This window comes from Microtus pennsylvanicus, chromosome 2 (genome assembly GCF_037038515.1).
Source record: "Microtus pennsylvanicus isolate mMicPen1 chromosome 2, mMicPen1.hap1, whole genome shotgun sequence".
NCBI lineage: Eukaryota > Metazoa > Chordata > Mammalia > Rodentia > Cricetidae > Microtus > Microtus pennsylvanicus.
The window spans coordinates 40,566,765-40,582,503 of NC_134580.1; the positions used below are offsets into that span (position 1 = coordinate 40,566,765).

At 42.6% G+C, this 15,739-nt stretch overlaps 1 protein-coding gene across 1 annotated transcript in view; it reads left to right on the forward strand.

Annotated features, from left to right (window-relative positions):
* Nucleotides 1-13,936, forward strand: part of Kcnq3 (potassium voltage-gated channel subfamily Q member 3) — a 264,433-nt gene extending 250,497 nt beyond the window's left edge. The window contains exons 10-15 of the mRNA XM_075960899.1: nt 2,620-2,822; nt 3,727-3,829; nt 6,194-6,325; nt 8,375-8,473; nt 11,050-11,134; nt 12,890-13,936. Of these exons, the coding sequence (XP_075817014.1) occupies nt 2,620-2,822; nt 3,727-3,829; nt 6,194-6,325; nt 8,375-8,473; nt 11,050-11,134; nt 12,890-13,624 (1,357 nt within the window). The 3' untranslated portion in view covers nt 13,625-13,936. The remainder of the gene's footprint in view (nt 1-2,619; nt 2,823-3,726; nt 3,830-6,193; nt 6,326-8,374; nt 8,474-11,049; nt 11,135-12,889) is intronic.
* Nucleotides 13,937-15,739: the final 1,803 nt, after the last annotated feature.

Consider the following 15,739-nt stretch of genomic DNA (forward strand, 5'->3'; position numbering starts at 1 on the left):
AGTTTCAGTTACCAGCTTTGCTTTGCATTTCATTATCCTGTAGGGTCTTGGATTTCAGGCAACCCAATTAAGAAGTAAGCTGAGCATCCTCTTTGCTGGAGGAAGAATTCTGTAAGCCTCTTAGGTGCGGGGGCTGAGGCTTCTGTGCCAGTGTATCTGGATTCCTGAGACAGTCTGAAGTGTTATCCGTGACCAGTGGGCTGTTAAATGACTGTGGCCAAAGCAATTCAGACTCTCAGGAATAGCAGTGAAGCATCTGGCTTCCAAGAAAATGAATCCTAAATCTCAGAACTGCTAGCGGAAGAGGATCTTCTTCTTATCCTTCTGGTGATCAGAGGTTGTGATGAAATTTCAGGTCAGGACAAAGTGGCTGTCATTAATTTTGTCCTCACTTAGTTGATGTAAGTTTAAGATCTCTACATTTTAGCTTTTACCAAGGCAGAGTGAGCTCGGAGACAAGCATTAAGTAAATATAAAATGCTATATGAATAAATCCCCTAAGCTCATCTCACTTCATATATATTTTTAAACTAAAACACAAAACCCTGCCTTTATGCCCCAAGGAATTACATTGATCTTTTCCACACATGTCATCAGCCTTCTAATGCATCTACGGGAAGAGGATTATTTTCCAATATAGCGATGACAGCCAGCGCTTAGTGGAGGCTTCCTGTATCATAGATGGGGATAAGTACTTTCCGTGCATTATCACATTTAACATATAATAAGCCCTGTGAATGCAAATAGAAGGTCTTGCTCATAAGGAATCTGGCAACCAGAAAAAAAATGCAGTTATGTGTCCTAGGTCAGTCACATGGGTTATCAAGTTGTATCCACCCAGCCTCGTTTCGACCTGAAGTTCATGTCTGAGGTATGCTAGCTATCCAGAAGTGCCAAGTAGGCTGTTTCTACTTTATGACTTTGTAGAAAAAAACCGATATGGAAATGCATAGTCTTCATAAAATGTGTTAAACATCAGACAAAGGAAACCACATGTCTTTGGGGGGTCAGAGCGCTGAATTTTCATGAAGGCATGTTTAGCTAGAGTTTAAACGGCATGTAATAATGAGGTTGACTGACCTGGCAAGAAAGGGCACTGGCAAACAAGAAAAGCTTGTTGTGCATCCTGGGGAGTGGAATACAGAGCAGAATACATAGGCTACAAATGGTCGGGTGGCTCAGAAGCCAAAGGCATGTGCCAACAAGCCTGGTGCCTTGTTGGCACCTCCAGGACCTACGCTGTAGAAGGAAAGAGCTAATTCCTTCAAATGGTCCTCTGACCTCTACATGCGCACGGTGACACACATGGTTGCATACACACAGCATAAATAAACCCAAAATGTTTAATGTAATGTATAGTTAGAGAAGAAACATTGTACTGAAACAGTACTTATGAAATTGAGTGTTGAAATGAAGTCAAGCAAGAGCTTCTCTTTAGTGAACCTTACGGTCTTCATACCTGGTTTCAGATTAAACGCGCTCACAGTATTGGATCAGGGATAAGTTTGTTACATTAATGATGGAAAGTGATGCTAAATTTTGATTGGAAGTTAGTGATTTAAAAGTGTACTTTTCTCACCAAGGCTCATGAACCCCCTAGGTTCTATCAAAGGAATCTGCTTGTGGAATGCAGGTTAAGGGTCCCTGCTTTGTGTAATTTATGTCATTCATTTATGTTTGATTCATTTATGTGGGATGAGAATTTGCCTGTGCCCATCACTATAAAGAGAAAAGGGAAGTTATTGATATAGAGAAGAGCATGAAGAAAGAAGAAATTTTGTTGTATGTGACTATACATTAGTAACTCAGTCTTGTCCATGGAAGGCCCATTCCAAGCAACTGCAGATAATATTGAATCCTATTGATGTTGTGTCTTTTTCTTATACATGCATACTAAGATGAGATTTAATCAATTAGGTATTGTAAAAACTAATAAAGATAACCAGTAAACAATTATGAAAACATGTGAGTGAGTGTGCCCCCCTGCTCTCACTTTACACCCCCACCCAACTGTAGTGTAATTTTGAGTGGTTGTCTGCAGGTCCTTGAAGTTGTTTTGGTAAAGGATACTACTGTGTATCTTGCCCTGGGTTTAGGTTCCAGATAAGCATAGATGGAAATCCGAGGACATTGTAAATGTTCTCACAATGTAATCAGCTGTAAAAACTCTGAGCTAAAATTAAGATTTGAGTCCCTGGCCCCATTAAATTACTATCTGCTGTGTCCAGTTAGCTCCCTACACGCAAAGTTCCCAAGCACCTTCAGGTTGGCTCCCTAGACACACAGTTCCCATGCACCCTAAGGTTGGCTCCCTAGACACACAGTTCCCATGCACCCTCAGGTTGACTCCCTAGGTGCACAGTTCCCGTGCACCCTCAGGTTGGCTCCCTAGACACACAGTTCCCATGCACCCTCAGGTTGGCTCCCTAGACACACAGTTCCCAGGCACCCTCAGGTTGGCTCCCTAGACACACAGTTCCCGTGCACCCTCAGGTTGGCTCCCTAGGCGCACAGTTCCCCTGCATCCTCAGAAGGGAATGTGAGTCTTTGTGGAGGGGTGGGAAGTTACAAGAACCTGCACTGAAGGAGGAAAATTGTTCACTTTTGCTTATTTTGTAGCCAAAAGCTGGGTCTCTTGGATCGGGTTCGCCTTTCTAATCCTCGTGGTAGCAATACTAAAGGAAAGCTATTTACCCCTCTGAATGTAGATGCCATAGAAGAAAGCCCTTCTAAAGAACCAAAACCCGTGGGCTTAAACAATAAAGAGCGTTTCCGCACCGCCTTCCGCATGAAAGCCTACGCTTTCTGGCAGAGTTCTGAAGGTAACATCCTTCTCTCTCTCTCTCACCCCCTCTTCCGTCTCCTTCCTCACCTTCCCTCCACTGAAGATCTCCGGCATCCACAAAGCAATCTCTCCCATCCCACCCTCAACCAACTTCTTGTCTCACTTTGTGTGTGTCCCGTGGGCTGAATGCATCAGTGACATAGTACATGACTCCTAAGTGAGGAAGCTTTCCAGTGGGTTAGGCTATTGTCACCTCTGCGCTTCAGTGAAAACCTTTCCAAGGAGTCTTAGGATCCACACTTGAAAGGGAAACCATGATGAGGGCAACTGGAAAGATGCAGAGAAGCAGGTACAGCCATCTGGAAAGATGCACACCACCACCCCCAGGGATGGAGAAGAAAGTCAGAAGCAATGCTCTGTGTGTCAGGTACTATAGGAACGATGGCTTCAAGCACCTCTCTCACTTAGCAGAAGGGGAGACAAAGAGGAAAATATTCTTCTAGGTGTTTGAATCCACCAAGCCCTTGACACTCATCATATTGTTCCTGCCTCTCTGACACCTCCAAGTTTCAAAAAGGTGAGAAAGTGACCTTCCAAGGTCACAAGCAGTGTTACTGACAGGGCAAGAATTTTAACTCAGGTGTGTCTGAGTCTGAGGACCACACCTGTGTTTTTGGCTGCTCATGTGCTCACCCACACCTGCAGAGCCCACCAGAATTGCTTTCTGGCCTTCTCCTCCAAGCCGGTTCTGACCTAGTCATAGCTCTGACTCAAACTTCTGTACCTCAAAGTGGGGATGCTAAAGAAGGATAAATGGTGTCACAATTGGGGTCCACAATGTGGGGTGACTAATATACATACTGGAGATTCTGGTTCCATTGGTTGTCTTTCATATTTTCTATTTATGACCGATGAAATTAACATATATGTCTCCCTCACAGATGCTGGGACAGGCGATCCCATGGCAGAAGACAGGGGCTATGGGAATGACTTCCTCATTGAAGACATGATCCCCACCCTGAAGGCTGCCATCCGAGCTGTCAGGTAATGGCACCTCTAACCAGCTACATACATTCTCAGGCACCGACTTCATGCCCATGGGACACAGTTGGTCAAGTGCCCTTGGGCCTTGAGAAGGAGACAGGGGCCTCTTCCTGGTCACCGTAAGCTGGGTTCCATGGCTACTTCATCCTCTGTGGAGAACACTACCTGAATACAACGATTCTTCCTGAGACAGTTGACCACCTGACAACACATCCATCCAGGACACATCTTTCTGGCTTTAACCAGCATTTACTATGAGGGGTGTCAGGATGGAAGATGTAAAGACATGGTGCTTTCCCTCAACATTCACCCAAGTCCTTCAGTATAGTTCTTCTTCTGCCTGTACCTATCCATCTATTCTTTTTAATAAACTATAGATATTTTGTATGATTATGAGACCATAATTTGCTCTAGTTTTTTTTTCAAAATCCTTCAGGAAAGTCAAGAGAGTACATTGCTTCTTAAAGAAAATATAGCAAGATATATGTGTATTCTCACTTTAATGAGTGGCAGAAATGAGTTACCATCTTTTCAGCAAGATCTTTCTATTCAATAGGCCAGGGAACAGAATAGTTTTGTGGACTCCAACAAAGGCTTTGAAGTGTGGCTCCTCACATTTCCATATAAGACAGAAAGGCAGTTAGGTAGATGCATCTGTTACATTTGTTGCTGACTGATCAATTCCACACTCCCCCCCTCAAAAAAAGCCCAGTTGATCAAACCAATCCAGAGGGTGCTCTGCTGAGATACTATTGCTCCCATCTCTGCACAACCAAATTTATACCATCTTTCAGATGTCTTAATTCAAGAGATGGTAACTCTTTTTTAATATATAATGCCAGTATCATTGGTTTTGTGATCCCTTGTCCTTCATCTCAAGAATTCAGTGTTGCCATCTTAGCATATAAAACCACACATGTCTTAAGTGAGGGAACATCAACTGGGTTCCATTAGAACATGCTGGTCAAGCACAGGCAATAGGCAGATCTGACCTCCGAGCCATCACCATTCGGTGGCTCTGCTTCAAGTGGAGCTAAGTAAAGGGCAAGTTTAAATTCTGTGTTGTGATGAAGAAACTAGTCTATATGCCCAATTTTTTTTTAGAAGCTGTGGCTGTGGTTTAAAATAAAATGTACTTGAACTATGCCACTCAAGAGACATATGCCAATGGGGACTGGAAGAGCCTGGCATAGGCAGGACCTCCTGAAACTACTAGTGACTGTAAGCTTAGATTGGCACTATGCACAGAAGGCTGGAGTCCTTGGAGGACAGCAGCCTTTAAGAGTGTTATTATTGACTTGCAGGGGGAAGTATATGAAGGAATCTCCATGTTATAATGAACTTGTACAGACTCACAGAACAGAACCTTTCTAAGGAGCCCAAAGCAAAAGAATTAGAAATCATTGTTCTGGTTTGACCTGGTTTGTTCATTGGTCTGTTTGGGGATTTTGAGACTGAGTTTCATGTAGTCCTGGCTAACCTCAAGTTCACTGTGTAGTCAAGGATGGTCTTGAACTCCTGATCCTTCTGTCTCTAGCCTTAAGTGCTGGGATCACAGACATATAATGCCATGCCTAGCTACTATTCTGACTTGTGAGTAGAATGTCCAGGCATTTTTAGACACGGTCCCCTGCAAGTGGTACAATTTTGGAAGATTGGCATCGGCTTAGCTAGGCAAAAGTTCCGACTATGGTTTAGGGGTGGCTCTTGAAGAAGTTATATCTCTATCCCTGCTCTGTCTTGAGCTCTCTGTTTTCTGATCTGTGATGTGACCCAGCCACCTTAGGCTCTGGATGGCACCAATTAGACCAGTTTTCTCCTCCACAACTTCCCCACCAAACATTCACAGAAAGCTTCCTATGTTGTTTCTGCCACAGTGAAAGTGGGAAATTTGACAAGCAGTTACTGAGGAGGACAAGCATTAGCCATCCCCAGTTAAAAGGCAGTGCGGCAGTGACAGCCACCGAGAGCCTTATTGACACAGAAGCCTGGCCCTGATCCAGGTCTGGCAGCCTGACCTATGAGACGTGGCGTTCTCAGAGCCATGGTTGCTCCTCTGCACATTGATTAAAAGACTGATCATAAGGAGTGATACTTAGTATCTCTTATGCAATGAATGTTCAGCAACTGTTCAAAAGCTGTTATTACTTCCATTTTGTAATTGCTCAAATGATTGAAGAAGTGGCACTAGCCAGCCTAATTGACACAAAGGGACAGAACCAGAGCCGAAGGCCAGCACTCTGCCATGCAGGAGTGTTCCCTTCCTTCTTTTCTCCCACTGCCTCTGGTGGTTGCTAGATGTGTATTCTGGTTTCCCTCGCTGTCTTCCCGCTCTGAAAAAAATGCCTCTCTTTTGCCTTACAGAATTCTCCAATTCCGCCTATATAAAAAGAAGTTCAAGGAGACTTTGAGGCCTTATGATGTAAAAGATGTGATTGAGCAGTATTCCGCAGGACATCTTGACATGCTTTCCAGGATAAAGTACCTTCAGACAAGGTAATACATTCGAATGGAAGGGCCTGTGCTCGCTCAGGTGCTCGGGAATCCATGTCAGATGACCGTAGAGTTTTAAGAGACAGGCATTCAGAAATAATCCAAAATACAGCAGAGAAACTTCAAGAACGGAAGTGCCCACTGAGCATTGTGGGTGTATGGGTCAATAAATTTTACTCTCAGACTAAGGCTTGGCAAGGTATAGAGAATAATGAGACCATGGTGAGCAGGGGCTTCTGTCCCTTCCAAAGGAGATGATTGTTACTATGTTTTATTTAGTCCTGTTTTTCAAAGATGCAGAGAAGCCCTGAGGCATTGGTATGGCCAGTATCAACTCCCTGATAAGCTTCATGGAGAAAAGAAGATGTGCACCTGTCCAACTAGTTCCTGACTATGGTGCTTTGGATAACCATAAAACTCAGATCATCTAGACGGTTCAGCTAATTTATTCTAAGTATAAAATTTCAACCACGTGTTAAAATTTTAAGTGTTATGCATAATAGTGAAAATACAGAAAAAATGGAACCATTTACAGAGACTTTTTAAAAATAATACCATACTTTTATTGAATTCCTAGGTACTTTACACATATATAAATATATAGGAGCCATTACAATCCTATAAGGTACTTATCACATAACAGGTGCCCTAATAATGATGGGGAAACCAAAGCTGGTAGGGCAGAAGACTAAGCCAAAAATGTCCATTCGAGAAATTGAAAGCACAGCATCAATATATGTATGTCAACGATGCATCATCACAACACTGGACCCAGCAATCATATGAACCAGTGTGCTGTGTCTGTATATGTGTGGGGTTAACACAAAAGTGGACACATGTTAGCTCAGAAATACACATGGCATACATGATGTCATTCCATCATATGAGAGACCTGAAAAGAAACTGACACAATTCAAGGTGACTTGGGCTTCCTCTTCCTCATCCAATTAATGTCCCCTCATTAGAGTGTCCTCCTGACTTAGTTACAGCACTGTACCAATGAGGCTGTTACAGTATACATAGACTTGCACGTATGTTTATTCATGACTTTCTTTGCCTTTCACAGAGTAGTAGATACCAAATTGGGGTTCAATGCCTGCTTCAATACACCAAATGTATGATGTTTAAACAAGTTTTCATTCCCCCATGCTATCATGTATGGCTGTCTGAGAGACAGAGGAAGACAGTATGCTGCCAACAAAAGCCAAAACTCCAAAAATATCAGTCAGTTTTAGTGTTTACAGAATGCATAGCTGTAAACATGCACTGTCATGATTTTTGATAGTTATCAAAAAACGTGTTCATTGAGATTATGGTTAGAAGTTGTCTGCCAAGATAATGAATTACATAATCCCCACCATGTATATACTTCAGTAGGTCCAGCAGAAAGGAGGGCTGACTTCATATGATGTGTCTGTATGTCTGTTGGAAATGCAACTGAGTTACCACAGGAAAAGGTAGCCCAAGACTATTCCTGAATGTATCTTAGTGGTCATCCTGATAATCTCACCTCTGTCCCTGCCCCCCATCACGATGAACAACATCTTTCTGTTGAACTGAGTGTTGAACAGAAATGGTAGCAGGGTGCTGGAGCTAGGGATGAACCATCCTTCCTTGCATAGCATCAGAAGTCTGTGCAGCTGAAAATGGAGCCTGGAGTCTGACAGTTAAACCTCTCTAATTAGGTAGTTTGGGGATGAATAAAAGAACTGGAAGATTAGATAGGCTTACAGGATATGTGTGGCATTTGCTGTGAGAAATAAGACATAGCCCTTATCCCAACTCTGTAGATTGTCTCCCTCTTCTCTCCCAGGGATGAGAAAATGGTCTTGCACCCCAGACGGAAGAAAACATTGCACCCCAGACTTCTGGCAATTTCTCTCCTTCTGTTCCCACTCTGTCTCATCCTCTAACGTTCCTCCCTTTCTTACACATTCCAAACCCACATTTGAATTAAGAAATGTAAGAATTTATGTTCTCACAACAACAAAGCTTTGTGTCATCTAATCCCTCCTTGTTTTGTTTCTTTTCTTCTTCTTCTTCTTCTTTCAGAATAGATATGATTTTCACCCCTGGACCTCCATCCACTCCAAAACATAAGAAGTCTCAGAAAGGCTCAGCATTTACCTACCCATCCCAGCAGTCTCCAAGGTGGGGCATGTGGTTTCGAACTGATGAACTGTTGAGCACAAGGCCTGTGCAGTATATCCATCCCCCAGTCCCAGCCTGGGTCTTTTACATGGGTGTAGTTTCATTCCCTCCAATGAAATAAACAGAGAATTGAAAGGCTGATTCAAGTTGTCAACATTTGAAAATCCTCTGGGCAGATAACTTCTTGTCCCTATTCCAAGAACACATAAATGATACTTATTTTTATGGTTTTTAGGGTAGGAAATAACCAGGTTTCTGGTTATAAAGCAAGAAGAAATCCATGAGTTTTGTTGAAACAGAGAACATATCTGCTGTTAGCGGAGCATAAGCATTCTTTGTCAGCTCATTTGTGTTCTCCTGTACAGTGCCCTGAGGGTCAACTGATATCCCTTTCAAGAGTGAGAAAAGGCATTCAGATGCCAGGGCCTCTAACAGCACTGTAAATCATAAAATTCTCACTCAAAAATGTGTTTTAAAATTTTGAGCAAGTGTTGTCCTTTGTAAAGTTCATTGTTTGCATTTGCACCTTTCCCCCCCAAAACATCTTTAATGCAAACAAGACAAGTGAGTGAAGGACGATTGTGCACTTCTTCTTAGAAGGAAGCTTGTTGGGGTGAAAGAAGGCATCTTCAGCCTTGGGCTTGGCATGAAAATAGTGGGTCCCAAGGCTGCTGATTCTTCTAGTGAGAATAACTGTTCCAATGTTCTGTTGTAGCTAATGTTAACAAAGAGTCCTGATTTCATACCATCCATTTTTAAATAAATATCTTGTAGAGAATTCTACTCTTATAAATTTCTATTTATTTTATTTTAATTGATTAGTTAATTAATTTGGAGGCTTTGGAGGTATTGGTTTGATTTTTATTTTTGGGACAGTGTCTCACCACATAGCATAAACTGGCCTCAAACTATGTAGCCCATACTGGTCTTAAACCCACGCCAGTCTTTCTTCTTTGGGATTACAGGCATGCAAAACTACAACCAACTAACAATTTCCTCATTTTCGAGATGGTGTTTGAGGATGTTTTAAGAATTTTTCAGAGTCCAGCACGATAGTTCACGCCTGCAGTCCTGGCTCTTGAAAAATGAACACAGGAAAGATCTTGAGTTTGAGAGTACCCTGAGGTAGAGAGAGATCCTACCTCAAAACAAACAAAATTAATATTTATGTGGCCCATTTCCTATGAATTCTCACATGTAATGTTCTAGCAGACCTCCAACGTGGGTTCTTTATATCACTCATATCATATATAATAAAAGCAATGTTGGAAGAAGGAGACCACTTGTTTCCAAGCTGCCCTACTGCTTAGACCTGAAAATAATCACACAGGAACCATACTAATTAAATCATTGTTTGGCCCATTAGCTCTAGTTTCCTATTTGCTAACTCTTACATCTTAATTTCTTAATCTCTATTAATCTGTGCATCACCACAAGGTCGTGGCCTACTAGCAAAATTTCAGTGCTTCTGTCATCTGTCTCCAGCAGCATCTCTATGGCTTCTCTCTGACTTTGCCTTCTTCCACACAGCATTTAGTTTAGTTTCCCCGCCTAGCTAGGTTCTGCCCTGTTATAGACCCAAAGCAGTTTCTTTATTCATTAATGGTAATCACAGCATACAGAGGGAAATCCCACATCATAATGACACTAAGAGATATTAATTCCTGAAGTCATAAAACTAGTAAGAGAAAGTGTCTGGTTTTGACAGAAAACTGTAAGTATGAGAAACTTGTCTCACGAGAATTTGTAATTTAAGCAAACATTTGCCCAGAAAATAAGTGAAAGGACATTCAAAATTTTCCCATGCTCACTAATGAATTTTAAAGCATCAAATTGAATGTACCTATGCAGGACAAATAAAACACAGTGGGCTGGATGTAGCAAGAGGCCACTAATTTTTGAAATTTGCTTCAGCTGAAGACTGTTCAGATGAAGAAATAACTTAGCAGAGACAACAGCACAGGAGAGAGGAAAAATCAGCTGTCAAGAGAAAGTCCAACTCGAATGGATTTTAGCAACAGCAAGTGTCTCTGAAACATCCCATCTCCACATGGTATAAACATAATGGAATGAACTAGAATTTATGCAGCTCATTATTGTACATAAAGAGAAAATACAACCTTTCCCTGGTTCCTGCCAACATCATTCCAGCAATGTTTTCCGGATTCAGCTGGTGTTTGCCATTCTAAAAGAAATGGAACAGATGAAATGTGTGTTGATACTCCACATAATTTCAGAGATGAGACAATTGTTCCTTCATTCCCACAGGGTAAAAGCTCTGAGACTGAAAGGTAAAGGAATTTAATTTAAAGGAATAAACACTCTAGGCATTGTTAGATACTTCATAAACCTCAGCACAGCAAAGCCTCCTTCACCACAACTTCCTGTCTGTTTTCATATCGTCCTGCAGTGAAGGCAAGCATGCCATCCACAGTCCTGACTAAGTGTGTCAAAATAACCCCCTTTGTCAGCATGTGTGAGAACCATGGTCCCATGTGTATGGTCTCCCAACTTAGAATGACTTTGCACAGTGAAAACGGATGCAACGATCTTATGGAATTGTGTTTTTCCCTTAGGAATGAACCATATGTAGCCAGGGCAGCCACATCAGAAACTGAAGACCAAAGCATGATGGGGAAGTTTGTAAAAGTTGAAAGACAGGTAAGCCTCACCAAAATGATAATATATAAACTTCTTTTCTTTTTTTAGATTTATTTATTATTATTTTATGTGTTTTGCCTGCACATATGTATATGCATCACGTGCATGACTGATTCCTGCAGAGGTCCCTGGAACTGGAGTTGTAGATCTTATGAGCCACCCTGTGGATCCTGGGAACTGAACCCAGGTCATACATAAAAACAACACTTGTTCTTAATTGCTGAGCCATCCTTTCAGCACCATATAACTTATTTTCAGATTCCATTTTATTCATATGGAGATCAGGCATAAGAAATATCACCTACCACTATAAAAAATATGGAAATTAATTCCCTAGTTTTGCTTTTACTGGCTGGATGATCACCTGCAAGTTAATTGCTGTTTTGAACCTCAGGTTTGCTTGTCTGTCAAACAGGAAATTAAATAGATCATAACGTTGTTGTGAGGACCAAATGAGTTGACCCATGGGAATTACTTAGAATGTTAGCTGTGTGCAGTGAATAGTCAACAGCTGGTCACCGCTGTCCACTTCATGCTTCATGGTCGCTCCTTAACAGATGTTAGCTCTCTGCCCATGGTTTCATGTTCCTTTCTGTTCTCTTTTGCTCTAATCCCAATATGTGGGTAACCTTCATGAGGTGGCCTAGCATGGGGCCAAGTTATGGGAAGGGCCATTTGGAGTACGAAGAGAGGCTCACTCACTGTAGTTCAGTAGATAAATGACTCTATCATTTCTCTCCAGACTCATATCAACCCTTTTATCCACCCCCTAAGACTAGATCCATGAAGGGGAAATGGAAGAAGATCTCAATGTTGGTCTCTTGCTTCTTATTTTTTAGTTTTAAAATATAATCCTCGTTCTCACATGTACTGGGTCTATGACCTTTCACAAGTTGTCATCTCTCTGGTCACTGTTTTATCACCTGTGAAGCAGACATTACAACAGCCTTCACATTGTAAGGTTGTGATAATTAAGTAAGTCAGTAAAGTTCATAAAATAAAGTTGCATAGCTGCTGCCAAAGTGTCCCTTAAAGCTATGGCTTAGATGAACCTTATCTGTGACCTGTCCCAACTCTCACAACCTCATCTTTCCAGTGAGGTTATTTCCTTCCTTGATTTGGTGAACTGTGAGCTATCTGAGGGGAAATATCACATGCAACAATGCACACCCTTGTGTATATGCACCAATGTTAATCATCATGGAAGAAACATCTCTATTATGCATAGATGCACACACACTTGTATATTCGTGCTGACAAACGTTCAAACTTAGGAATGCCATAACCAAAGCAGAAGCAGCTTCCATCATTGCCTGCGGGCTCCTATTGGGTCTCTAGGTCTGTAAAACTCCATTAATGCCGACACTGGCCTCCAGAACTTGCATTACCAGGTATTAATAATGGACACTAATAACCATATCCTAGCATATGAGAAAAGTCTCAAAAAACAAGAACTCCACTCCTTCACTGAGTTAGTAATATCGCCTCTTCCAGGAGAGGACAATGAAAGCCTGGAACACTTACTTAATCTCAGCCTGTCTGTGGGATTCTGGTCTTTGACGCCAGATGACCTCCTTGCCCATTTCTGCATGGGTGTTGATATATGCATGGGACCTTCTAGCAGACATTGTGGAGCCATTCAGAGCTGATGTTATTATTGAGACCTGCAAAGTACCGCTTCTGAGAAGCAATGGCTGAGTGACGGTGACCCTCATTCCCAGAGGAGCAGTGAATCCAGGTGCTTATGTTTTCCAGGTTCACGACATGGGGAAGAAACTGGACTTCCTTGTGGACATGCACATGCAGCACATGGAACGCCTGCAGGTCCATGTCACGGAGTACTACCCGACGAAGGGGGCCTCGTCCCCAGCAGAAGGGGAGAAGAAAGAGGACAACAGGTATTCTGATTTGAAAACCATCATCTGCAACTACTCAGAGACAGGCCCCCCAGACCCACCCTACAGCTTCCACCAGGTGCCCATCGACAGAGTCGGCCCCTATGGGTATTTTTCACGTGACCCCGTGAACCTGACCCAAGGGGGACCCAGTTCAACAAAGGCTCAGCCCACCCTCCCCTCCTCGGGAAGTACATATGCAGAGAGGCCCACAGTTCTGCCCATCTTGACTCTTCTGGACTCGTGTGTGAGCTACCACTCGCAGTCAGAACTGCAAGGCCCCTATTCGGACCGCATCTCACCCCACCAGAGACGCAGCATCACTAGGGACAGTGACACGCCTCTGTCCCTCATGTCCGTCAACCACGAGGAGCTGGAGCGGTCTCCAAGTGGCTTCAGCATCTCCCAGGACAGAGATGATTATATGTTTGGCCCCAGTGGGGGATCGAGCTGGATGAGGGAGAAGAGGTACTTGGCTGAGGGGGAGACGGACACAGACACAGACCCCTTCACGCCTAGTGGTTCCATGCCTATGTCATCCACTGGGGATGGCATTTCGGATTCTATATGGACCCCTTCCAACAAGCCCGCTTAGAAGGGGTCACTGGATGACTCCTGGTACTGTAGACAGACTTTGTACAGCTCACTTACTCTCACACCTAGCACTTACAATGGTGTAAGTGGCTGTGTCAAGCGCATGCATGTGCGCGGTGGCCCCCCTACAAGCAGGGGCTTCTCACAGCCTTCTTCCTCCCTGTGTCACTGCAACAGAGTCGCTTCCTTTTCAGCATGGTTTGCATGACTTGACACTATATAAACGGCACTGTTAGTCTCTTCTAGATACACCTTTATCTGCTCTTCTTACTTTCAATCATGATCGAACAAGTACAGGGAGACTTACTGGTGAGCTGTGCTATTTGTTTGGTTGGCTGGTTTGGGTTTTGATTTGGATAAACTGAGAGCAGAGTTTAAGTTATTTCTAGGCTCACTTCCCCTTTGTGTAAAAATGCTCCAGTTAAATCAACTGTTTTCTAAAGCAAGGGAATAATTTTCTCAACCAAAACATACAGTGCATTCCAATGAGGCTGGAGGACAGGAACAAGATAGTCAATCAACACCCAAAGCCAAGATTTTAAAAATTATTTCACTAATGGAAGGCTGGTTAAATTATTTAAACACTCCCAAAGGGACTTGATCTACTTCTTTTACGGTACTGTGCCTCAGTTTGCTCATCTGTAAGATGTTGGTGATCCAAAATATAACATCACACGTGTTTTGGATTGGTGAGGAGAAATCTTCCATACATACCACAAACACAGAAAAATAGTTCCCAATTTATGTAGCCAAAGATAATGAAATTTACCAGAAGTGGGATGCCCCCTCTAGGCAGGAGCTATATTTCATGTCTTCAAAATAAGATTCCAACCCACTCTTCTGCCTGTACTTGAATCCAAAGTGGAAATTAGAATCAAGAGTGATTATCTTTCCAAGTCCTCTATTTAAAAGTGGGAAGTTTGGGCACAAGTCAAGTGACATTCCTTGAGACACTTGGTTGTCATGTGTAGAGTAAGGACTCCAAGCCTCTGCCTGGTGATGACTCACTTTTTGCCTGAGTTTCCCCTCACATTATCCCATTTGCACACCGGAATGCAGAAATCGTGCCGAGACACCAGCACTCTTTATCCATGAAATATAATCTCCACTCTTTATTCAAAGCAAAGAGGATATCTACTTTGAGCACAAAGCATGCTCACGTGATGCTTTGTATGTGGGATCCAGGGTGGAGAATACAAACTAGTTATGAATATGCAAATAGGAAGAATTCCCAGAACCATTCACTTTTACTCCCCCCTTCCCCCAGATTTTCAAAATGAAATATTAGAACCACCCAAAATCAAAAGAGCTACTGGAGTGTCAGCCAACAGCCTAGAAATCCCTGCCCTACTACTGCAGGAGGATGGATACTAAGCACAAGCCACCCTGTGGCCTCCTGGGAGGTATTGCTACATGCTGCAAACCTCTGATAAAAAAAAAAAAGGTTGGACTTTGGCTATTCTTGCTAGATCACTACGCCACAATATTAGTGTCTCAGTCTTCTCACGTATCAAAACACTGGTTTTAAATCATTGCCATGGTGACCATTAAGGTGATAAAAATACCCTAAATAAGTGTTTATATGCCGATGCTGTTTGCTGTGTTGTCAAGATCCATAGATACCATGGCAGACATCTGGTTTATGATGGTTTCATAAACTCCTGATCCTAGGATCCTGCCCTGTGTTGGGTAGAGATTCCTCAGCAATTGGTTTCTTTCAATCCACATGCTGAGATTGGTCCTGTACAAACTGCTGAGAATAAGTAATGGTGAAAGCTTGTCCCATGATATAGGTACTTAAATCCAAATCTTTCAATTCCACGAACTGTGACAAGCGCTGAGAATGGTAAGGAGTACTTTTCATGGATGGTATCATGAATGGAACCTTTAAGTTCAAGGCAGGCAATATAGTCACGCACATTGGAGGCAGACCTTTGTGGTTTGCAAATTGACTTTCTGACAATCTGAAAGACAAAGGCTGTTGCCCTGTCTTCCCAGTTCTTTCAGTATGACTTCAGTGGTACCACTGGGGCTATAAGAAAACTTGCACCTCTTCCAAGGGACGTGGTTCTTGAATCTGACCTTCCCAGAATGTTTTCATCAGAAATAGGTGTAC